The 25840-nt window shown below is 44.1% G+C and overlaps 1 protein-coding gene across 3 annotated transcripts in view; it reads left to right on the forward strand.

The window, feature by feature from the left end:
- Positions 1–25840, forward strand: part of LOC112560138 (gamma-aminobutyric acid type B receptor subunit 2-like) — a 112298-nt gene that overhangs the window by 78600 nt on the left and 7858 nt on the right. For all 3 annotated transcript variants that reach the window (XM_025231736.1, XM_025231737.1, XM_025231738.1), the window contains exons 7-13: positions 14250–14351; positions 14801–15025; positions 19158–19316; positions 19436–19579; positions 20845–21010; positions 21831–21965; positions 23494–23633. In XM_025231736.1, the coding sequence (XP_025087521.1) occupies positions 14250–14351; positions 14801–15025; positions 19158–19316; positions 19436–19579; positions 20845–20871 (657 nt within the window). In that variant the 3' untranslated portion in view covers positions 20872–21010; positions 21831–21965; positions 23494–23633. The remainder of the gene's footprint in view (positions 1–14249; positions 14352–14800; positions 15026–19157; positions 19317–19435; positions 19580–20844; positions 21011–21830; positions 21966–23493; positions 23634–25840) is intronic.

Consider the following 25840-nt stretch of genomic DNA (forward strand, 5'->3'; position numbering starts at 1 on the left):
TTTTCCTGTGTACCTGCGAACGTTTAACACTTTATGTCTGCCATTGTCCCGCTACCTATGACTATGTTTTTTACCTGTTTACCAATGTGCACACATATCTACTCGACAGATTGTGAAATGAGTTTTGCCTCTTGAGTACTTTTCAATGCACGAAAAAGTCTGAAGAAACGAACAGAACTGTTTAATGGAATTTAAAACAATAGACGATCAAAACTTAACAAATTTTTCTGGTTTAATCATTTGTATTATCGGCGTTAAAACCTCGTGCGTTTGTGTGTTAATTAAAGTCTTCTTGTTCAACGTTTCATCATCGAAAAATTGTAATAGAACTCTTTATAGCAGAGACTGATTTGACCTAATCATGTACCTGCTATTGTCCTCGCCAATCAGTTGTAACGTTCATTAAATGAAGGCTTTCGAAGTTCTGAGACCAGAAAAGGATGACCATGAAAGATGTTTACACGTATGCTCGCGCACCTGCACACTCAAAAATAAGTTACGCATCCATTCAAACATATAACTGACAAAAGTAGAATTTATAAGAATTATACATAAGAATCAGCTTTTATTGCTATGAAAAAATACTTTGCTCCAAATAAATACTGTAAAAAATGTTTGAAGCATTTTATTGTTGAAAGTATTGCAAAACTGTTGTGTCAATGCGGAACAACTCCTCCTACGGGAGCTAACTCCGCCTTATCCACATCATCATGCTAGCGCTTCTCTGTCAGAGTGACCCCGTATCATTCCTGCCAGACTCTTCAGCATCTTAAAGTAGACATTTGGTCCTCTTCAATTCGAAGATATCACTTAAGAGCTGAGTGTCATTAGGCAGTCCTCGCTACCTCAGATGTAGCCCACGAGGTATGAAATGATTGCAAGTCACTGTAGCTGTCGATGGAGATTTCTTGTCCTGTCATCTTTGATCGACTGTTAATCACTTTTTTCATTCGTCGATTTTTGGCCTTGACCACACAAGCAGTGTCCCAGAGTCCTCAGCGCATGTGACCCCCTGACATGTGGGACATCTTGAGTACTTTCGTGGTCCGCCATCGTGTCCTACTCTTCATTGCCCTCTATCATGCGTTGGTGCGGGTAGGAGACACCCCTTCCTCCGCCCATTAGTATCCTGACCCTAGAGAAGGCCCCAGCCTCGTCTTCTAATGACTTTTATATACCTCTGGGTGGATAAATCAGGACTTGAAACACGTCTTTCTTGTTTGCATTGAATTGAATCCCGCCCCCTGTTGTCGAGGATGAGGCACATATCCCTCGCCCCTCGTGACGTCATGATGTTGGTCACGTGGAGCTTGCAGCGCGCGCCATTGCTGTGCCTTGGCCTCAGCACCTGCCTGATGTGTTTTCATGTCCTTCTCTGACAAACTTGTCATGGACGACAGGGGTAGCCAAGGCTTCTTTGCTAGTAAAATAAAAATCATTTTAATGGCTTGCTTCATAGACTCTTTCTTCTCTTCCAATCGCTTCTTTCTTCATCAATTCCTCTGTCATTTCCTCTTGGTAAATAGCAAGCGACTGGTTTGTGATGTGGCAATCTTGTGTTCCCAAGTACAACATCAGACTGGACACATCTGCAGTTGTAACTTCATGGATGTTTCAAACGTGCATGCACACAAACTGAGTTAATAAGTGTTTTCACGCCCGGAGGCATCTCCTCCATTAGCAGGCGCATGCGTAAGACACGGAGTATCTCTCACTTTCGACTCGGAACATGTTTTGATACTTGATATCACAGCTTTTCCCATCAGTGCTCTCCCAATGAACAAACCTTTATTACTGATCTACTTTCAGATCACAAGCGATCTTTTTAGCCTGTTTCAGAAGGTCTTTATGTCGACTTAGCTAAAGGTCCATCCGCACGGCGGGCGATAATAAAGCTGTGAGTCCAATCCTGCAGACATCTTTGAACTGCGCATGCCTAGACTTAGCCACTGACCGGATGTCTGCTACCCTGCGTCCTTCTTGTGAAGCCTGGCTTGGCTGATTAGTGACCAGCTGTTTAGCTTTGCATTTTAATGATAGGATGCTGATATGTTGTTACTTTGATGGGAATAGCAAATTTGCTTTCAAAGAAAGATTTCCTGCAGCAGACTCATTCCTCTTCACCCGCCTTCATCTCGTTCTTTCTCTTAGAGTGTCGCCATGATTAATATTGGGTATTTCTGTGCATTGCCCTGTCTTTACTATTCGATATCTGTGTGTAATTTCCTCTGTGTTTGACCCACATTTTACACGATCACACGGGAATGCACGCACCTTCTCTCTCTCTCTGTTACCCATCTACGTACGCACGCACAAACGCGCTCACGCACGCACGCGCAGACACAGAGACACAGAAGATCCATAGCAATTAGATGCTTGAAAGTATTGAAACCCTGTCATGACAACAGAGGCATGATCAATCTTACTCACACCCCCTGCAGCACGGCCGCCATGCTGTCGTCGATGCCACGCGCTTTGTGGGAGCTAAATAAGATGGAGCTGACATATCGACTTCTTTTTCCTTTGAAAGAGTGAGTGTACGATAAGTTTGCTGTTGCTTTAAGCGATATCATCACCGGCAAATCTTACTATCACTTTATTATTTCATGAAAGGACAACAAAAGCACTGCCGGGACACCTCAAAGACAACAGATGCTACTGAAGTAGCACAGTGAACACTACTCCTCTACAAGCTCAATTTCGAAGATTATATTCAGCCTAAAAGACTTGAAACTATTTTGCTTGTATGATTTAAGAAACACGAAACAGGAACTGGAAAACATTTGTTTTGCTTTTCCTGTAAAAACTCAACGAATAAGAGTGAGTGGGAATGATGCGAGCATTCTCTTTAGTTAAGACTTAGTTCAGGGCTCATTGCTAGACATTATACAGATTATAATTACTCTAGGTAAAGCATGTACGGGGATCATTCCAACAGACACAATGGAGATATACTCGCTCCAGCATGCGTGCGCACACACACACACACACACATGAACACATTAAAACCTTATTTCACAGCATACAATGTTACCATGATTAGCAAAAGGCCTTTAGAAAAGCAAAGGCCTTTGTTTTTATAGCGAAGCAAGCTGCCCATCCTGTTAAAATAAATTTGTGCAGCATTTTGCTCAGTTTTTGCGGTGCATTAGTGTGGAGGAGAGTGTGTCTGTGGCAATCAGCCACTCTAGCAGACACACCGCCACTGGGTCCGCCTGCCACTACAGAGGATTTCCTTTCTTTCTTGGGGAAGCTGCAGGCGCCCCGTTGTTTTCTTTTTCACACAGGCTGCAGGTCTTACATTTCAGGTTTTCTATTATTGATTTAATATTTTACAGTTATATTTTTATTTAGTTTGTTTACTTTTTCCTGGCAAGCACCGTAATTACGTTTGGTTACTACTATTTCCCTGGCAATATTGCGTTATAACAGCTTTTTGTTTCTTGAAATATTATTACTGGCTTTAGAACAACACGTTACCCTTGAGAACTGTGACTGAAAAAAACTAATTAGTAAAGAAAGAAAGTAAAAAAAAAGCAAACTAGGACGAAAAGAAAAAAGAAAGAACATCCGAAGCAAACAAAATAGAAAGAAAATGAAAACTGGAGAGCAGTCACGACTGGAACAGTTCCGAGCTGGTGTTGCTGCTGTTCTTTTGTTTGTTGACAGAAGTATGAGCTCGACAAACTGACATGTTGTGTCTGCTATACAACAAACAATGCTGCAACTTTCCCTCGGCAAGGAGTACCCACCTTCACTCCTGGCCCTCCCTTCAAGCCAGCTATTTGCGGTTCCTGTGAAAGGCTATGTTTCCTTCTATGGAGTCACCGCCTCCGTACTGTCCCCCAGGGAATAGGGTGCCTCCCCTCCCCCACCTTCAGTGTCTGTGTTTCTAACACCTCCGTCCCCAGATGCTTCTAATGAGTGTGGTCTGCAGCTGGACAGTTGTCTGGGTGAACAAAGCGATGACTGCACGGGGAGGCTCAACAGGTAATGACGACGTCGTCGCCTCTGCCATCGTCGCCATAACGAGGCCGCCTGGAGGGTGCGGCGAGAGGTGAAGGGAAATGAGGGAGACCTCGTGGTCTAAGCTGCCACAAGCCAGGGGGCAGATGAGCTTTCCGCAGAAACTGCTGTAGGAGGAGGGAATTCTAGGCAGAATAAACCACGTGTCGAGCATTTCACGCGCGGTGAAACGGAATTTTTGTTATCAGCTCGACACACGGCTGACGTCAACAGCCGGGCACCAGGGCCGCCATTGCTTTACTTGCGTGCCTCGCTTACTTCAAGTTTCCGCTCAATTGCACTAACTGAGCAGAGTAGGGGCTCTGGAGGCTGACTAAGTCACGCAACAGAGAGCATAAACTACAAACTTTGTTTTTCTTTTGTGACGCCTGCTGCCTGCACCAGCACGCAATGAGTGATGACCGAGGGAGAGTGCCGACGAGAGTTCCGGAGGGGAGACTATCCTGTCTGCGAAATTGCTGCTAAGGATTCCTTGTCCGTCTGACAAGCCTAACATGATACTGTGTTCACAAGCACAAGTACTATCCTTCAACTTCGTGTTTTAAAACTGACTAGTGATCTGTTTCACTACAACCAAAGAGCCTGCGTTCAGAATGAGCATCTGGGAGAAAAACACTCGTAAGAAGAAAAGGATAACGGTGATGCGATGTTAAAACGGTTCTTCACTTCATCCACAAGGTCCATCTTCATGTCATCTACATAGTCTGTCAGACACATGGTCCGTCTCCATATTATCAACATGGTCGTCTCACGACATCTACAACCTCGTATCCGGGCTGAGCAGTGTTCATGGTCTGTCGGCGTTGACAGTCACCTCCACAGCTTGCAGCTGGCTGCCACAAACATCTGAAGTTACTTTTCTTGTTTCTTGTATCCTGCCATTGACTTTGCCTTAATGTATCCGCGATCTGATTTGTTAGATAAGGTAGTCGAAACCACACATGAGCCATGAACATTAAAATTGCTTCTTCTCTCTCCATTTTTCAGTGAAACCCTGATTATTGTGACAACACAGGCGATCAACGAAAATTAAAATCCAATTACTTGATGCGGCATGTTCAAAGAATGTTGTCAGCACAGGCATAAAGCTTATGGAGAGAGATGCTTTAGAAAAGGTTAATAACCTGTTATTTCTAACCTAGCACTCTGGTTTAACTTCACACGTTCACAGTTTTTATCTATGTTTTGTTGTTTTTTTTTGTTATCACTGCTGTTGGAAACATCTGAGACTGCTAAGGAGGCGATGCGCTGCGCAAGACGTGGGTGAGTGTAATGTGAAGTGTACCCGACATAATGTCCACTGTCAGCCACTTAAAGCATCCGCAGCCGACGGTGCACACCCCAAACTACACCCACAACGCTGGGAAACAATCAGGCTGTGGGTGTCTTCAATTGGCAGAGGAGAGAGGAGTGAAATAAAATTCTCATGAGACCCACGGGGCTCAACCGTCGCTTCATCCGCCTCGAGTCCCCGCCGTCAGTGATTTGCATAATTGCTTTTCCTTTGCGCGCCCTCCGAGCGTGTAACCTGACCGCGGCTTAGTCTCAAGGCCGTGATCGATACGCTCCGGCGGCCGCCCCCAGGTCCTTCCTCCGCCATTGACCGCAACGGGCCCTCCTCAAGACGGGCAGCATCCCAATATACCCTCAGGCACACGCACTCACACACACAATCACACACACACACAATCACAACCACACAAACACTCCACACGAGCGGCACACGTACTCACGCAGGTAACTTCTACTTTCTTCCATCACCTGCCGACAAAAATAATTCTCAAGTCGTGGCATTTCCAGGTGTGTCTCATAGATTAATTCTTGCCCTGTTATTTTCTTGATAGATTTCTGTTTTTAATACACAGAGAACGGGAGGCGTTGAGTCATCGGAGGCAGCAAAGAAAATGTCGATGCCGTATTGGGAGGAGATAAGAGAACACTGATTTTAGCTCCAACAATTTCCTTTCACCTCAAAACACGTCCACAGCCAATTTCCAAGAGAAGCTAACAGTGTTTAGCAGTTACACCTGTCAAAAAGTGCCTTTAATCACAAAAGCACACGTTCATTGTACATGAATACTTTTTGAGTAAACTCGACTTTCACAACATTGCACTCGGACAAGGATCCTGGACCATCCTCAGGTAACTTGAACACTCGAGCACCGGAGGATAACGGCCTGCAAACGGTTCTTCACACAGTGTGACGTGCGCATTTGCACGTTAAGGGTTTTCCAGCTTCTCAGGTGAAAGGGCTTCGCGGGGAGAATAACAATGGTTTTCCACAAAATCCCTTTCATGCAAAGGTGGGAGCCATCGAGAAATGTGAAGGAATTTGACCCTCGACTAACAGTATTTCCACAAGCATCCTGCCTGGCGCCAAACTTCGGGAATTAAACTAGAACACTGAGAGCAGGATGAAAGGTCGCCTGGTGCATTATCTGACTTCGCAACTACAAAATTGCTGATTTAAAAACATCAGAAGATATTGAGATGCAAGGTAGTCGCTGAGCCATTGCACTAGACACGAGGCACACAAGTGCCAGACTATATGTTAGCTGAAACTGAGGGGAAGTGAATAACAAATGAGGGTGGTAATGATTGAGTAATGATTGAGTAATGATTGAGTAGGTCACGTCCATCGGCAGACTCGCACTGTGTCCTAGTTTTACTCTGGTGCCTCTGCACCACTTCGTGTATATTGGTTAAATAAGATAAAACTGTTTACACCGAACTTCGGCTTCCATCAGCAAACACTACTGAAAAAATGGCGGGTCCCCATGGAAATTCAGCCAACGAATAATTATTTATACGTATTAGGAGCAAACGTTACTGGATGAATCGCTTACACTTCAACTTCAATAATAGCATAAAAGTAAGGTTGTTTGTATTACCGATGTGGTGGCATACAGGAGTGTGAACGCTGTAGAACGTATACCACGGGACAGGCCAACTCGACCACTACCATGAGTGTGAGGAGACGACTTGACCACTGGGGGGTGGGGGGAATTGGTGTTTTACGCCGTGTCAGCAGCTAAGGCTATATTACGGCAAGCAGCCAGCCCTGTAAACAGATGCCATGTGCAGAGAAAGAACAGCGTGCCCGAGACGAGAAATGAACTCAGGGCAGCCAACCTTCACTGTATTGGTGACAGGCGCTAACAGCGCTAACCGTTGCGCCACCGGACCACTGGTGTGGCAGTAGAAATTCTTTTGCAAAAAAATATTAATAATAAAATACCATGGTAACGTACGAAAGAACGTTGTATTTTAAAACTTAGTTTGCAAAAGAAACAATAGATGATGATTGATAAGCACTCAAAGCCTGTCTAACAACAATTTCTTTTCTTACAAACACGGAACTGAACCGTGATTTCAGTGCATTATCTTCAATAACTCTGCCAATGTCGGTTTGTCGAAACAGAAACCACAAAAAAAAAAATCGTCATGTGGCATTTTGTCTGCTTTTAACATGTTGTTCTACTCTGGAGGTGAGTGTAATAACCATGGTCCTGGACAGTTTCAGCGGGATTATAACAGCTTCATTCATTTTAAATTCAGATGAAAAAAAAATCGTTTTTAAAATGATTCTAGAACGGCAGTATAAAACTTCTAAACGGCCTAGAGCTATTTCATAAAACACTTCGATACACTTCTTTTTTTTTTCCTTGCTACAAAACATCTTTCAGGTTTGGACGTGCAGCCGAGCCCTGAAATACTTGCTCATCCACACGTCTTGTAGACAGTCATTTGCAAAGTTGAAAAAGTAATTTTCTTCTGTAATATTTAATAATAATGTAATATTTACAAAAGGCTTTGAGGTGCATGCTTTTTTCTCCTTTTTGACTAATTATAGAGGCGAGGATGTTGATCGCTTTGGAGAACAAACGAGAGACTTCCAACAATGTGGACACAAACCTTCGCCCGTGGCTTTGATCAAGCAGGCGAAACGTGATTGGCATCAATAGGCATCTGGGTACAAACTTCACAGGGTGCAGTCACCACCCTCCCCACCCACCTGCGCTCGTCTGTGCTAACTTAACGACGTGCACGTGCATTTGAATGTGGCTGGCAAACGAGAGGCTGTTAGCTTATGGATCTTCCACATCAGCTCGGTGCTTGTCGTCCCACACGGCAGCCAGATGGTGTTTGCTTCATCTTTAATTTGAAAAGCCTTTTAATGCAGCGAGTAATCTGCACTGTTTTCAGTCACGAGTGAGGGTTAAAGATGAAACTTGTATCGTTTTAACTAAGTCCACCTGATGTGGCACAATCTTTAGTGTCATCAGCGAGAGCAGTGCTCACCTGTCCACAAAACCACTTTAGTGTCACCATGACGCAAATAAACTGTAGCTTTTCTCTCATTTGACATTTAAATATTGGTGGCCACAGTAAGCAGCTATAGTGTCAGGTATAGAAGATAAGTTTGCTTTGTCGATATTCTGTAAAGCAAAGCCAAACCTACATCTACATGCACGCGCACGCGCGGCCAATAGCTTCGCGACATCGCATGTTGCCCAAGTCGTGGAGAGAGCGAGGAAAGGTCAAGCGCATGAATTGTGTTAGTAGGAGATCGAACAGCTTCTTAGAGCGACATTTCTTGGCCTGATCACAGCCAAGTCGCAACTAATTAGTGTCAACATCAAAAGCTGCCCTCGTCCCTGCCACTTACTGCCAGCATGCAACGTTGCCCCCAGGAGGGCTGTGTCACGTGGCACAAGACAAACATCATCATAGTAATCACTATACACAGTGAGCTGTGTGCCATTGTGCTTCTGTGGGGTTCCTTGTGCAGGTTGCACTAGCACTTGCTGTGGTGTAAATACATTGTTGTCACCACACAACCTGTTACATACACACTGACTGGGACTGAGTGTTGACAGTGGAGAGCTGAGGACAACTGCATGCAACTTTTAATTTTCACGTGATTAGCTTCAGTGACCTTTATTCCAACTTTTAACAAGAGTTTGTCTTTAAAGATGCGACCATACAGCGAACTGTTTTTAATTCGTTTTTGTCCTTATTTTAGTTAACTGTCGCTCTCTAACCGTGGAGAAAATAAACATTTTCCATCAAGCCGTCTGAAAATCACCAGACCTCCAATGTATTATGTTTATTTGTGTTATGTTTATTTGTGTTGTGTTTATTTGTGTTATGTTTATTTGTGTTATGTTTATTTGTGTTGTGTTTATTTGGCGCAGGAACGTGAGGTTAAAAGAAAGTCGAATGCAGGTGACACAGGCAGGGTTACTTCCTGTTGGCCACCTTGACAAACTCTTGACAAACTCCTTGACATTTAGGAGGACAGGGTGTGTAACTGGATTAAATAAACCGCTTGCTGTCGGCAAACCCACTGTTTTCTTCTAAAGCCCAATAGTTTTTTCTCCTTTTGAGATTTCAAGCTGGAGTTAATCTTTCTGTGGCTCGATACACTTTTTCCTCTCTCTCTCTCTCTCTGGGCCTTGTCAGGTTAGACTGCGCATGTCTTTAATCCCAGACCTTCCATTTCTTTTATTCGCTTCAGTGTTGGATGGGTTTCTGTAAAGGTTTCGTGTGACGAGCTATGGAGCCACGATCCGCGACACTTCTCTCCTTGCGTGTTCATCTTGCCTTCCGTGTTCATCTGCTGACTTTTTGAAGCACTTTATGCTCGAGTTTAAATACACACACACCATTGTCCATATATTACACACGTGTGTGTGTGTGTGTTTGCAGTATGAGGTCACATCTAGTCAGTATACAATAGAAAGTTTGAAAACTGTATGTAAAGAAAGACACTGAGCTATAGTGGGTAGGATCAGAGAGAGCCGAGGTACCCGGCAATAATTAAAATCAGACCCTCTTACATCTCAGCGAATAATTTGAACGAGTGTACAGGTCTGGTACAAGAAAGTGTCTGTTAGAAGATAACATAAGATAATCAAGTAAATTTATTACAACAACAAGTGAAATAACATTACTTTAAACTAACGACTGCGCGTAACCCAATGTACTGGAAGGTATAACAATGTCTTGTTGTGCGCGTGCGTGCTCGCACTTGTGTTTGTGCGTGTGAACGACACAGAAATCAAAATAATTAAAAGGACAGGCGGATTTTTCTTTTCTCAGTCCATGTCCTGGTAAATGTTCAAGAATAACTTTCAAATCACGCTAGCGCTAGAGTCCTTCAGAGGCTGTCTGCTCACAGAAGGACATGCAGGCCTGACATTCCAAAAATAAACATCACGCCATTCCGTCCTCAGATTGTATCTAACGGTTTTTCCTCGCAACACTAGCAAGGCAGCCGACATCATTGTAAGCCCTGTCGCCGCTGTCGTTATTACAAAATACAAATGCGCGTGGATTGAGAGGTAGCTAAAACTAAAAAGAGAATAGCTGACAGAAGAGAGGTGGGGAGGAGGGTAACGAAGGCGGGAAGAGAAGGGGGAGGGGGTCAACTGGAAAGGGGTCACATGGCAAGAAATGGTCCTCGCAGTGACCGACATTATTTCATTGTAGAGAAATCCCCACAACGACTGATGATGAGAGAGGATTCGTGTGCACCAGCAAGTCTCTACATTGATAATAATGAATTACAGGCTGGAGGCCGGTGATGACATCAGATAGTCATGCAACTCTCTCCAGAAGAGTTATCTACAGCGTTACTGGGTCAAAGGTAATTCACATTGTAATTTGTCGCAGAGGCCGTTAACAAAAAGCTCAGCGATCTCTTGCTCCCGATCTCTTAAATAATAACAAGTCATTGGCTGTTCAGCTGGTTATTTCTACACTGCCACAAACGGCGACATAAGATGAAAGTTAAAATGTTTGTTTATTTCTGCTTGTTAGAAGCATAGTTCCCCGCGTCTTCCTATTTTTCCTACAATTTTTGCAATGTCTTTGTCTGCTGGACAGCGATGTTCATTGTCGTTGTCTGCTGGATGGTGATGTTCATCGTGTTCACTAATAGCCATGGCTACTGTACTCTCTAGAGGATACAGTTAGTGCGGCGGTTCGTAAAATGATGTCCCGGGGTGAATGGTTCTGCTGATCAGTGTCATTCTGATGTTAGCATGTGCTCTTGGGCTTGTGACCTAGAAAATACTCATTTGTCAAGATGCCTGGATGAGAGTTCCAGAGATAATATGCAAGAAGAAGTGGAGAGATACAATGCAGTACTGTGTTGTACAGAGAAGTAGCGGAGCCTGGGGATTATAGTGAACTGGAGTGAGGGCAGGAGGTTGCTGGCTTGAGGCCTGCTCAGATTTATGATTGAAAAACTCTCCAAGCCCCTGCCCCTGCCCTCCAGCAGCTGCTCTGCAGAAAATGAAACCTGAAGGTCAAGACCGAGTAATGAGAGGGTTAAACTCCACCTTCTACATATCGTTACTAGACACGATGGACCACTCTCACTTCAGCTACTGAGGTCATGGACCCATCCGTTTGATGAGGTTTGTTGTATTTGTGTGTTTGTTGTGTTCTATGTTCTCAAGCTTAATTGCCTTCCTAGAATGGCATGTGCATAAAATCTAGTCTAACCATCGCGGTTCCCTGTGACAAGGCTTTTAAAGTTGGATGATCGTCTTGTGTGGAAGCCTTTGGACTTGATGTTTCTCTGGAAAAGACTTCATCGTGCGAGTGTTGAAGCCAGTATATTGCGGTGTTGGCCAACCTACTGACCAGGTGTGTGAACACAGCTCAGCGGCCACAGCCTGCACGCCACACCAAGTGAACGTGAAGCACGTGCATTCCGTTTTCATGTCTCGCATGGCGGGGCTGGACGGACCACGCTGACTCAGTGGGTAGAGTGGAGGTGGGGGAAGTGGGAGGCAACTCTCAGCAGCTCCCTCACCTGGCACAAGACTTTTCCACCCACTATAGTCTTCACTTTAAAACACCTCATCATCAGACACCGCCGGTGTGAGAACAGAAGAAGAAAGGCAAACTTAGACCTGCTGCACCAAGTGGTTGCCCCGAGCAGTTACGGATTGTCCGGGTTGCTAGGAAATAAATCCGGGTGTCTGTAGTGACTTGACATGGGCAGCTCACTTAATGATGTTTTAACCCATGTCTACAGATTGTCACTCCCGAGACAGTTAATGTCAGCCTAAACATATCATCGTGCACACCGTTCAGAGACTTTTGAAGATTTTACTGATATAAAGGTTTCTTATCACTGATTTTTTTTAATAAGCATTTCTGAAAACAATTTTTGCTCAGTTGTTTACAAGTCTACATTAAGGTTCCACATATGGTCATCTCGTCAAAGAACTAAAAAAATTATGATAATGTTGCAAAATAGTTTTTCTTTTCAGTTCATCTTGCATGCAAAACGATCACGAGCAACCATGTTTGCCAAGGAACATGTTAATGTTCGTTACTTTTCACCACTTGTGTACTTGTCAGCTTGAAGGTTCACTAAGACTGGTGTCACCTATGGGATAACCTGCACGATACCACATGAAGTCCGCAAGCCACACAGCCATTAAAAATGTCTTGTGATCTCTCCGTGGCTCCATCTTGTGTCAGGAAAAAAAGCTTCAGTTTCCTAAAGTCCATTCATCAGTCTGGGTTGTCAAGATGACTAATGGCCAAAAGGCAGGTTACAGATTAAACAACTACCAAAAGTTATCGCTTTGAGAGTGATGAACACTTGCTTCATCTCAGACTGGCTTTGCGCCGCCGTCAGCAGCAGATGACAATACACTCCTGTCATCTCAATTCACAATTACAGGACTGCGTGCAGCTCGAACTCATGTTTGCTAATAATCAAACAATCATATAAAACAAGACAAAAAAAAAACTATTAAATTCTGTTTTCTCAGTCGGAAACAAAAGCTGTTGAGGAGGAAGGAGAAGTAGAGTCTGTTTGTATTACAGTCTGGTTGTTTTGGAAGCCAGACTCTACAAAGCATAGGTTTTCTTTTACATCATTGACAGCTCCTCAAAATTTGCCTGCATCCACTAGCAGTGCAATAAGAAAGCTTAAATAATGTTAAAATACTCCAAACAGAGGAATGTCCTAAAGAAATCTGCAAAATAAACCTCCACGTCCTTCCTCAGCCTCATTTAATCTTATTTATATTATTGACATCTACAGTAAAAAAAAGTTTTTATTCAAGCAACATTGCAGGCCTGCATATTCCTCTCAGTTGAAGAGCTGTTGCTTGATTCAGTGCTGAAAGTGAAATGAGCTTCCTTTGATCATTTTTGCTGCAAGTGTTCCATCACTCGTGGGCTCTCACCATGCATCTCTGGAGAGAAATTGTTGTGCGGAGTGCGTGGCGCCGGAGAGACACGGAGAAAAACACAGAGAGAGCAGCTCATCCTTCACTCTCTCAACAATGGTGGTCCTGCCTGCTGCTCTCCTCGCCTCTCGCCTCAAGACGTTTGGCTTTGAAACAACAAACAGAAGAACGAACTTGTCGGCGAACTGCTAAATGCTTTGTTGCAGTTGTTGTTGCTTTTTCTTAGTTTTTCTTGCATGCCAGACGGTTGAAATCAGGTATTTCAATGCGGAGGAAACAACTGACACTTAGAAATTGGATTTGGAGTCCGTGATATAAAATGGCATAATAAGCCGACAATATATGATATTATAGAGCTGGTGAGTGGAAAATAAAAACAAGTGTATTTAAAATTACCGGAACGACCTGTTCCACAATAAAACTCTAAACTGTTTTGTGACGAGGCTAGGTCGGTGGAGGAAGGGGGGGGGGAGCCTTAGTTAACCTCGAACGCCGCGTCGAGGAAATCAACAACGGGAAAACAAAGTTCTATAAGAAGTATAACTGTTGATGAAATGAATGCTATTCGCATTCTTTAGTGCTGAATGCTGAAAATCCTTGCTCACACATATATGAAGTTGAAAATTTCATTGCTGGAGAGGGAGAGGGGAGTCAGCAATCTAAGCTAATGGTATAAGAAACTTTTAAAAAATAGTTATATTTTTTGTAAGAATAAAGATAGACTAACATAATTTAGCATTCACATGCGCCACACACACACACACAGGTATACAGACACATTATGTGTGACGAAGGAACGAGCGGTGTTTATCAACCTCGAGCTGGAACATAAGAATATTACTGAAGTGTGTGTGTATGCTCCTCGCAGAGTAACCAGAACTAGACGAAGGTGTGTGTGATGGACATTAAAGTGTGTCTGTGGTTCTTACAGGTTGATGCACACTATGATGTGACATTTGACTGTGACAGTGATTGTGAATGTGATTGTGAATGTCACAGGTGTACACAGACTATGAGGTGATCCCCAAGCTGGAGTACTGCAGCAGTCATCACATGGAGATATGGCTTGGCTCCATCTACGCCTACAAAGGTCTGCTCCTGGTAAGACGACTGTTTACACCTGTCACCACCGACTTACCATGACAACAGTGGCACCTGTCCACATGGCTTTTACTTGCTGTCCATCTTGAGAGATATTAGTACAGTATAAAGAAATGAAGCTTCCAGCTGCTAGTTCCTGACCGAGGTTACAAAAATAAATTAAATTCCATGTGGAAAATCCATTCATTACAAGCCAATCAGCGGATGTGGAATAATTTTTTGATTGTCTCTTTGTATAAGCAGTTATGACTATTCTTACATACATTTCATGTAAATTACACGTAAAATAGTTCAAATATGGTGTATACATGGCAAATTAGAAGAGCTTTTAAAAGTTATATCGCTTCAGGCTTCAGACAAGCATTCAACATTAATTAATACTCCTTGTACACAGGTGTATTAATTAATGTGCCTTGTACATAGGTGTTAATGAAGCCCCTTGTACACAGGCCTTCGGCTGCTTCTTGGCGTGGGAGACGCGTCACGTGAGCATCCCTGCTCTCAACGACTCCAAGTACATCGGCCTCAGCGTCTACAACGTCGTCATCATGTGCACGTGCGGCGCCGCCGTCACCTTTGTTATCAAGGACCAGCCCACTCATTCCTTTGTTATCATCGCCGTCTTCATCATCTTTGCCACCACTGCCACACTGTGCCTTGTTTTTGTGCCAAAGGTTAGCAGCTCGACCTCATCCGCCTTTGTTTCATGACATATCCTCGTTTAGCCTCGATAATTTAGTTAGGCATTGTCTTTCATCTTTTTCTTGTTTATTTTTTTACCGGATTTTCTTTTGTTCCGTGTGTATTTCTTTGCGCCCAATTCTCCATCTCTCTTCTGGCCGTGCGAAATGTATATCAAAGCCTTAACCTAACGCGAAAGTCTTGAAGTCTTGACTTTCTTTTCGTTCGTATCTACTAGTCTAATTGCTTTCTTTCATTGTTTCCTGTTCCACGTGTATGAACTTGCTCTCATTCTTGTTTCTGTTCTTCATATTTATGTTGGTTTTAAAGATCAACGAAGAACAACCAGCTGTGGGAAAAATTAAATGCTTTATATCTATATTATCTTTGAAAATTGTTACTTGTTTGTCTTTGAGCATCTTTTGTAATATTGCATCGTAGTATTTGTTTCTAATTACTTCTAACCGTTTCTGCTTAAGCATAACTATCATAAATCTTTAGTTATTTGTGGGATGAGAAGATTAAAGTCATCAAGACAATATTATCTCTTGCTATCAGCAAAGTCTCTGGTACCTGGTAAGATCATATCATGGTCCTGCTCCTGGCCAGTTTCGTGCCAACACGGTAAGACCATATGTTACCACTCTTGGCAAATTGTAAACAACCTCGTTAATTAAATGTCCTCCTATTTACTGTTGAAGAACTCTCTACTACCTCGTTAACTTGGAGATGTGGGTAATCACAGGAGGTCGATGAAAATAAGAAACTGCCACATAGTCTTCAGCTTCCTGTGTGAAGGAATCTGTCTTCATACGAACCCTGTTTGTGGAATGATTTATCACTCTCTCAAACTATGGCCAGTAGTCTGACTTGAATTGGCCCGGAAGCCAGGTTGCCGCTGCATCATTGACGGTTCCCCAATTGGAGTTATCTCCCTGGCAGGTATGAGTTTCGCCTCATCAATCTCTCTCTTGCACTGCCAGACAAATCCACGCTTTAATCCTCGGGCCCAGTAAGGCGAAAACGGGGGACGATTTTTATTCTCAGATCCCCTTGGCTGTAATGGGGTCTGAATGGTGACACATTCGTAGAGCTGTTTTCCGGAACTGCTGGAACGGAGTCTTACTTGGGTACAGGGTGGCTGGGAGCCCCCGAGCTGCTAGATAAGAATAATGAAGGACGACCCGGCGAAATATCAGCACCTCTCATGTCGACAAGCTTTCATCATTCACCTACTGACATACAAGCCACAGCAGCTGCAATGGAGGCTACTGTCTTCTGCTCACTCTGGGATAGACTGATTTATTCTTATCTGTACAACATGTGTCGTTATTTACAGTTTGGGGACAATATGGATAAAGGCTTAGTCTTCGTCCTGTGTTTAAGGACAGCGTTTTACAAGGAGTGTCTTACTGAAAGAAGTGCTTACAGAGAACTATTAGCTTGTGCCTTGAGAATATTGTTTTAAAAGAAGGGAAAATGTAAAAAAGAACTGTGTTGGAACTGTCTGTAAACTCGTGTCTAACAATACAAACAGACCATCAGCTGTGAGTGAGTTGATTGTTTCTAGTTTTTGTGCTTTTCCCATCATTTAAATGATCGATACCGTGCATTTCTCTGTTTATTCTATTATTTTGTCTGTTCTTTGTCTCTCACTTGCTCTTTTTTCTCTCTCCCCTAATCCCGTCCTCTAATGTGTTTGTTTAAAGGACAGAGCACGCAGTCGTATTCATGAGTGAAAGAGAAAGACGCGCATGCGCACACACAGAATGAGAATTGATGGAGGCCTTCATCCATTGCAAGGGGTGGAGTTCAAAGCACTAGAACAATAAATGAAGTAAAAGTATACCTCCTAAAGTAAACAGACTGTACAATGCATTGAATAGTCAACTGTGGCTTAAATTTCGTAGTTCAAGTGCCTCACAAGTGTAGTTGGCTACAGTAATGACTACAGACTGCTGACATTTGCTAGTAACATGGACAAACGAAAAGCAGATGGATATTGGAATTGCATTTTAGGGATAGATACAGTTCAACATCCCCATGCTCTGATTTTCCCACACATACCCAAAACCATATTTAGACAATAAAAGAAGACATCACATATATATTCTTTTTTTTTTTTTGCTTTGTAACAACAGCAGCTGGTGGTGTACTTTACATGGAATATGGTTTGCTGACACAGAGAGAAACAAGAAGTTTGAGTCAAAAAACTGAGACAAACGGTTGTATGGCGAGACGGTTGCTAGTCTTGTTGCACACTTGTTGCTGTTAACGAGTTATTCATTCAGTTGTTGCTGAGTTAGTTGATGGCACCGCTGGGGGCGGGCAGTAAGTCAGAACCTCCGGGACTAATTACTGGTGTATAATGTTACATCTAGACACAGTGCACCACTCAGGCCTGGACAAGGTGTGTTTAATCTGAATTAACTGACGTCTCCCGCAGTGACCCCCAGGGGCCATGGCTATGACGTCAACTACCACCGACTACGTGGCTTATACCCAGCAACGTGCACGACCACCACCACTACCTCGACAGAACACTAGTCATTGAGTAATGTGTGTGTGTCTCCACAGTCATGACTATCAGTGAGATGGCTCAGACAAAAACACATCAACGTGTCAGCATTGTGTGTGCGTGTGTATGTCTGTGTGCGTGTGTCTGTGTGTGTGTGCGTGCGTGTGCAGGAAACAGTTAAAAGATTCCAGGCTGCAATCTAAAGGCTCGTGGACTGTGCTGTAAAATGTTGATGGAGAGGACAGGTCTGTCACCTGCGCCCCATTTATCTGGATTTGTTACTTGTTCGCATTTTTTCACTTTGTTATTCTTTCAACGGCAAGAGGAGAGAGAGACAGACAAACCACACATCCCCGTGTAGCAGCGATGATGAAGACGATATAGGAGTTTGGTGTGTGGCTATCACTGTTTCCTTTCAACTCTTTGATACTCGAATACTGCTTTGAGCTACGCGGCCGTACACATTTCTGTACAATGCAGTTTTCTGTCATTGTTGCCTGTTTCTCCTGGGAGTCCGGAATGCCTCTGCAGACGACAAACATGGCGGATTCCTGTTTAATGATGGCACTGTTACTGCACTCAATGATGTTGAGACTATAACATGTCAACCTCACTGATTCACAAAGCATTCAAATAAAACGGACGAAAACACAGGTGTGGTCGCTACTGAAGCGCAGGGTGTTACATACTGGGTAGTATCGTCGGTGGTGATGCTTTCATCAAGGGTTTGTGTGAGCAGACGTTGGTAATGAGAAAGATGGTGCGTAGGGACACAGGTGACCCAGGCCACGTGACTCTCTAGGTGTTTTTGTTTATATTCTTTATATCGATTTGTTATTCTTTCGACCTCAAGACCACAGAAAAGACTGAATCACTGCTTAGACTCGGGAGGCCCTTGCATGAGACAGCACTCTGTAGGCTGGTCATAGAAACCGCAGCACGACAAAGCGTGTGAGTGAGAGAGAGAGAGGAGGAAAGGAGGAAATAAGATTTCATAACACCGACATACACCAGAGAATCTCCTCCAGTTTTCCCCGACCATTTACCGCCATCATTTGCATACATATTGCTTCCGCTGGCCCTTCACGCTGCCCAGTGGTGCTGGTGATTATTCCTCCCTTGCGGCGTCTTGAAGTGCGCGTGCCCTGCGGCTGCCTGGACCACTCAGTGCTCCGGGCCCTAGAGGTGACCTGATGGCAGGTGAGAGTTTGGACCACTCAGTGCTCCGGTCCTAGAGGTGACCTGATGGCAGGTGAAAGTTTGGACCACTCAGTGTTCTGGGCCCTAAAGGTGACCTGATGGCAGGTGAGAGTTCTCCCAGGAACACCTCTCACCCGCAGCTGCACGGCAGTACTTCGTTAACGCTTGATTTGACACAATTGTGTCAGCAGCTGTATGTGGCAGCTTTAGAGTGTGTATATAGTAGATGTCATGTAGTAGATGCAACTGCTGTTATATACTTTCCATTACTTTTTCCCTCAATTTCTTCTCAGTTCCTATCTACTAGTAGCCCACTATCTGCTGTCTCCCTGTCTGTGGTAGATAGATAAGGAATGTCAAACACATTAGAATACGAAAGATCGATCCGTATTGACATCCATGGGCAGATAATTCAGCTGAGGAGGGACCCTAAGGGGGAGGAGAAGAGGATCAGAGCGACGTTGCGGAAGCCGTCGCCGAGCGTCAGCCTGGAGAACGACCGTTTCCAGCAGCAGGTGAAAGTCACCACAGAGGAGAACCGAAGGCTTCGCGGCTTTCTGGAACAGGTAGGATGCCACGGTTGACTTGCTCCTGACTAGTCACACTGTCATTGACATCATGTTTAATCTTTTACCTGCATGACTTCTGGTGATGTCACACTCACCGGTCTCGCCGCTGTGTGCAGAAGGCCAAGGAGCTGGAGCACCTGCTGGAGCAGCTGGGTGAGGATGGGTGCGGGCAGGACGCACACCTCCGCTCCGCCTCGCTCTCCACAAAAAGATCTTGGAGCTCCGGACATCGGACGTGTCCCCCAGCAAAGTATCCAGAAGTCAGTCTTACTTCTCCGTCTCTCTCTCTCATTCTCTAACACACTCTCACTCATGCTTATTTCTTGTCTTCTACTGAAGTATATTTTTTTATTGGTGTTTAAATTATTGTAGCACGTTGCTGTGCCAATGAAATAGAAGAAATAAGTAACGGAATTTTCTGTTTCAGCTCGAATCAAGCTTCTTATCATAAATCATTTATCTTTCAATGTTTGTGTGTTTTGTCTTGTCTTGAAAAAATTTTTTATCAATATAAGTTGTGCTGCGACGCCTTTCCTTCAACTTTTGGATCATGCAATGTAATGTTAATGCGAACAGACTTGCTGAAATTTCTTTACAAACTCTGCTATGAAGAACTTTTAGAATGATATAGTTCTTTGTTTTCTATAAACAGCCACGTAATGATACTCCCTATCCAACAAACAGGGTAGACTATGGAAATAATTTCCATCTGGAATATTATGTCTAATTGTATTTCGGCAAACTATAACGATTATAATTATCTAAACTTAAAAGAATCAGGCTTCCCGTTCTTTCACAAGCTGTCCACGCTCATCGGTGATGCCACGATCGTTTGGAAGAAACATGGCCATGAGCTGCACTTGGAAAACACGGACATAAAATAGTCCGATGCTCCTCTGTCCTTCTCCATCCTCCTTACCGTAAAGACGGGAACCGAACACAGCGGGACTGGAGTGGGCTAGTGTTACCTACATCATGGCATGCTTGGCGGGAAGAACACACAGACTGGCAGACGATCACATGACAACATCATTAGAATCAGAGCCGAGCGGAATGATGCGAGACTTGTTTGCTCTCATTCGTAGCTCTTGCACAGGAACTGCCTTTCATTTCCGCACCATTGGACATGATTCCTTTGCCACCATTCAGTCGCAAGCTGTTAGACCATCGGTTCTCTGCCCCAAACTTGCTTTTGTACAGGGTTATTTCCCTTCCCTTGAGGGAAAAGTTAACTTGTTTGTGGCAATATTTATTGTTACCCTTCTATCCATCTAACTCATACCATAAACCTATAGAAAAAACGATTTAATGTTACTCAGAGGTGACACCACCAACGAAAGTGTTTTATCCTATTTTCCACAGTCCTGTTAGTGAGGAGGGAATATTTTTTAGGAAAAATACTGAAAGTCTTCTGGTCGTATCAGTACAAGGCAGCTTTACAGGAGATGTTTAAAACTTGTAATGGCTGAGTGTTATGAACATGACCGTTGTATCAACCATATTGTTTTATTCTGATATGCTGCAGCCTCCAGCCACTCCGACGTTGAACTGACGACATCAACCGCCTCGGAGATCAGTGAGATGACGTCATCCTATCTGATACCGGACTCTCCCCCTGGTGGTCGGCAGTTGAAATCAAGAATACTCAACAGTCGCATGTATGTGGAGGCCATAGAAATGGCGGAAATGAGGTAAGCAGCGCAAGGCGGCCATGTTGTTTTCGCGGGCTGGGGTCGTGCTCCGGTTTCAGCGCGAATCCATCTCACATCTCTCGTACTTCGTCTCGACACCAGTAGACAGATGCTTATTAAAGACTTGGAAAAAAGTGTTTTGTTGGGCTAAACTTTTAATGAATCTTAATAAGATATTCCTCTCCAAAAATTGCGTGTTTCGTTCAGGAAGCAAACAGATAAAATCTTTTCATTGATCATCGACCCGTTCCTTCCTTTGCCGTAAGATCGAGGACAGACAAGTCCTTCCGGGACACGCGCCATTATCGCCATGCCGCTTGAGAGGCAATAGTCGAAAGCCTTGTCAAATTCTCTCCACGATGTTTGTTTGAAAGGCTGTTTTGTCACGAAACAGCCCCAGGTCTGTTCTGACTGCTTTGATTTCGCATAAGAAATGTGCTAAGCACTATCGTTATGAGAGAAGGTCGATGGTATCAGTCTCTAACGTCCAGGCCTGCGTGTCAATGAGCCCCGGGCTTGTCATGTACTTAACCTCTGGTATTTTGTTGAGGTAAATTCCATCGTTACATGAGATGGTGTAAGTGCGACTATAGCCTACAGGAAGGAAGGATTGTCGCCCCCTGGTATTATAAAGCATTACTTTTGTGTCCATTGTCTTGAGTTTTTCTTTTATTTTCTCAACAAGATTTTTCAGCATTTATATAGTTCTTTAAAGTTCTTCCACAATTTAGACAATTAGTGCAGGTTGAATTGTCTCATGACTTAGGAACGTGCGTTCTGATGCAAAATAAAGTCAGTGCTGTGTCTCTGTGGTTGACAGGCGAAAGTCTTCCTGTACAATCCCTCCTCCTGCTGAAGAGGAAGTTGAAGAGGATGATCCATTTGGCGGGGTTTACCTGGGCCCTGCAGAACCTCTTCCTCCGAAACGCCAGACAGTTTCGTTAACGAGAAACAGGTTTTTTCACTTGATTAGTTTCTATAGGAACAACTATTACTTGTTTTGTGTGAATTTGAAAGCAATGTTTAAAGCTTAGTGCAACAGTGCTTCTTGGTTTTTAACCTCCAGTCGTGATCTTTGTGTGAACGATGCCAGCAATAAGCCGAGAAGCTTTCTCGTCGTAAAATATGAAATACGAGGATTAATCTCGTTGCAGTTGTTGTTGTTTTTTTGTTTGTGTTTTTTTTTCGTTTGCAGTTAATGTGAAAATGAGCGCAAACGCCTGCGCACTAGGGCTTGTGCACTCTTACAGTGGTAACAGACATTTACAGACAAGAAATGTAGTGAATATTGTTTGACTCCGATTTCAACAACATTCCTTGATACTACTTTAAATTGGAAATGACGGCTGCTTTCAATTAAACAAATTGTAATTTAATTTATTCGAAATTATGCTCTGCTGTAAGACTGTATAATGTAAGTGGCCCTACTCTGTGTGTGTGTTTGTGTGTCTGTCTGTGTGTGTGTGTGTGTGTGTGTGTGTGTGTGTGTGTGTGTGTGTGTGTGTGTGTGTGTGTGTGTGTGTGTGTGTGTGTGTGTGTGTGTGTGTGTGTGTGTGTGCTGTGTGTGTGTGTGTGTGTGTGTGTGTGTGTGTGTGTGTGTGTGTGTGTGTGTGTGTGTGTGTGTGTGTGTGTGTGTGTGTGTGTGTGTGTGTGTGTGTGTGTGTGTGTGTGTGTGTGTGTGTGTGTGTGTGTGTGTGTGTGTGTGTGTGTGTGTGTGTGTGTGTGTGTGTGTGTGTGTGTGTGTGTGTGTGTGTGTGTGTGTGTGTGTGTGTGTGTGTGTGTGTGTGTGTGTGTGTGTGTGTGTGTGTGTGTGTGTGTGTGTGTGTGTGTGTGTGTGTGTGTGTGTGTGTGTGTGTGTGTGTGTGTGTGTGTGTGTGTGTGTGTGTGTGTGTGTGTGTGTGTGTGTGTGTGTGTGTGTGTGTGTGTGTGTGTGTGTGTGTGTGTGTGTGTGTGTGTGTGTGTGTGTGTGTGTGTGTGTGTGTGTGTGTGTGTGTGTGTGTGTGTGTGTGTGTGTGTGTGTGTGTGTGTGTGTGTGTGTGTGTGTGTGTGTGTGTGTGTGTGTGTGTGTGTGTGTGTGTGTGTGTGTGTGTGTGTGTGTGTGTGTGTGTGTGTGTGTGTGTGTGTGTGTGTGTGTGTGTGTGTGTGTGTGTGTGTGTGTGTGTGTGTGTGTGTGTGTGTGTGTGTGTGTGTGTGTGTGTGTGTGTGTGTGTGTGTGTGTGTGTGTGTGTGTGTGTGTGTGTGTGTGTGTGTGTGTGTGTGTGTGTGTGTGTGTGTGTGTGTGTGTGTGTGTGTGTGTGTGTGTGTGTGTGTGTGTGTGTGTGTGTGTGTGTGTGTGTGTGTGTGTGTGTGTGTGTGTGTGTGTGTGTGTGTGTGTGTGTGTGTGTGTGTGTGTGTGTGTGTGTGTGTGTGTGTGTGTGTGTGTGTGTGTGTGTGTGTGTGTGTGTGTGTGTGTGTTTGTGTGTCTGTCTGTGTGTGTGTGACAGCTCGGCAGACCATCAGCGCCCGGTGGTGACGACTCCTACCCACGTGTACGATGGCGGTGGCCGAAACCGTCGTGATTTCCAGGTGTACGATGAGCTGAACCAAGAGCGGAGTCAGCACATCAGCGTGCCTAGCTTCATAGGTAAGGTAGCTGCCCTGTCGCCCTGTGCTGACCACAGTGCATGCTTCTCACCCTCCACTGACGATAGAGCAGGTAGCACAGGTAGCACAGTACAGGTAGCACAGGTAGCACAGGTAGCACAGTACAGGTAGCACAGGTAGCACAGTACAGGTAGCACAGATAGCACAGGTAGCACAGTACAGGTAGCACAGGTAGCACAGGTAGCACAGTACAGGTAACACAGGTCGTGTGTCAGTTGATGTGCGGACAGCATGACTTGGCTAGCGGTGGGATACTGCTCGTGTGGTTTGTCTTGACTAGCTGTGTTTTCCTAGCATGAAACCAGTGACGTCATGGCTGTGTCCTAACCATCTCAGGATTTCATGACAAGATTGATTCTTTGATAGTCTATGTGACAGGACACGTGATAATGTACGTCATAGTAGTCTATGTGACAGTGCACGTGATAATGTTCGTGGTAGTAGTGCATGTGACAGTGTACGTGATGGTGTACGTGACGGAGTACGTGATGTGCATGCTGACGTTGAACTGTGAGAAGACCTCGCCAAGGCTCACCACACTGTGTTGTCTGTTGTCTACCATCAGCTGTACCATGCGTTGCCTCGTCCTTTGGTTCTCAACGCTAATGTTTCCGTGAACTCACTTTCACTTTCACTTTCACTTGTTATGAATTCACTATTGACTTTACTTCAGAATAAATCCTAGAACTCCATTTTACTTATTTTGATTATTTTAACTGACGTGTCATCGCTGTATAGAAAGAGTCAAACTGTGGTCAATACTCAGTCGCATCTACCAGTGGTACAAAGGTGACACAAAGAACATACAAAGATGTGATGGCAGTGCAAGTTCCTGCACTTCTACACGCAGTCAGAAAGTTTTGTAGCTGCTTGACTAGCAATGATGTAGCTCACTGGTTCAAGCGCACTGATATGTTCCAATGACCTGAGGTCAAACGCTTTGTTCATCAGATCATTAAAAACATCTCATTCGTCAGTTTCCTCTTTCATATTCTTGTTTATATGCTTGATCCCTCGTAAACGTCTTCAAACCCTTTATTATGGTGCATTCGGGAACCAGAGAGTTGATATTGATGGATTCTGTCCGCAGAATATCGTGTGTGTGTGTGTGTGTGCGAGTGTGTGCCGGGGGCGGGTAGCTACACACCCTCTCACGCTCAGCTTAACGTTGGACTCTAAAGCCCAGCACTCAAAGAATAATAAATAATAGATTGACCTGACAGGTCAGCCTTCTTCTGCGAATGAATCTGAGATTTCCTCCTTGATTTATGGTGGAATTTAGTACGTTTATTTAAATTGTGGAAACACAATAGCAAGTGCGCATTGCCAGAAAGAAAACTATTTTTTCTGTCTATAATTTAAGCGATTGATGCATCATCGTATTCTGTCGTGCATGCCAAAGGGATTAGCCTGTCCACAGATACCGAGAACTTGGACAGGACCCTATGTGAGTCAGGTCTGCATCGTGTATTTTCGCTGGGCAAGAGATTAAAGTCATTTTGAAATGGAAGACATTCTGGCATGGGAAAGGAAATATTATTTGTAGACCTATAAGATGAGAGGCTGTACCATAGTCTCAGGTCCACGGGCCCCCTATGGACACTTACACATCATATCTCACGTCCATGTGGACAAGTGTGGTCGTGGCTGTAGTGGGGCTAAAACACGATCCGAGACACACAGCCTTCCGATAGCCTGCCTGAGCACATCCTGCATCCGGCATGTGGCAGATGAATGCAGCTAATGTTGCGTGGACTGCAGCTAATGTTGCATGGACACAGTGGGCAAGTTGCTGCCAATGAACGCTCAGCCAGCGGGGGGACCAGACGGGCTGGAGGGGACCAGGCATTGAAAGGAAGCGTTTTCTATTCACAGCCACTCTGACCACACGACTTCTGTGTGTTGGTGGTCTGTACTAACGGCTTTATTTGAGGCCTGACAACCATGAACAAGTTTATTGCAAGTACTCAGTGCTTCACCAAGCGTTTCGCAATCTACGGCACATCCTGGGTCTTGACTGTGGCTGGAAATGTCTTTCTGGCTACTGGACTAAATACATGTTTAAGCTCTTCTAATAAGCTTCGGAATTCAGGCTTGTGCCGTGTGCAAATAAAACATGTTTCAAACTTTCGAACTATCCAACTTCTAGTGTAGAAGTGGCTCTTTCGACATTTATATCTATTATGT

Source organism: Pomacea canaliculata, linkage group LG3 (assembly GCF_003073045.1).
Source record: "Pomacea canaliculata isolate SZHN2017 linkage group LG3, ASM307304v1, whole genome shotgun sequence".
In the NCBI taxonomy this organism is placed as follows: Eukaryota; Metazoa; Mollusca; class Gastropoda; order Architaenioglossa; family Ampullariidae; genus Pomacea; species Pomacea canaliculata.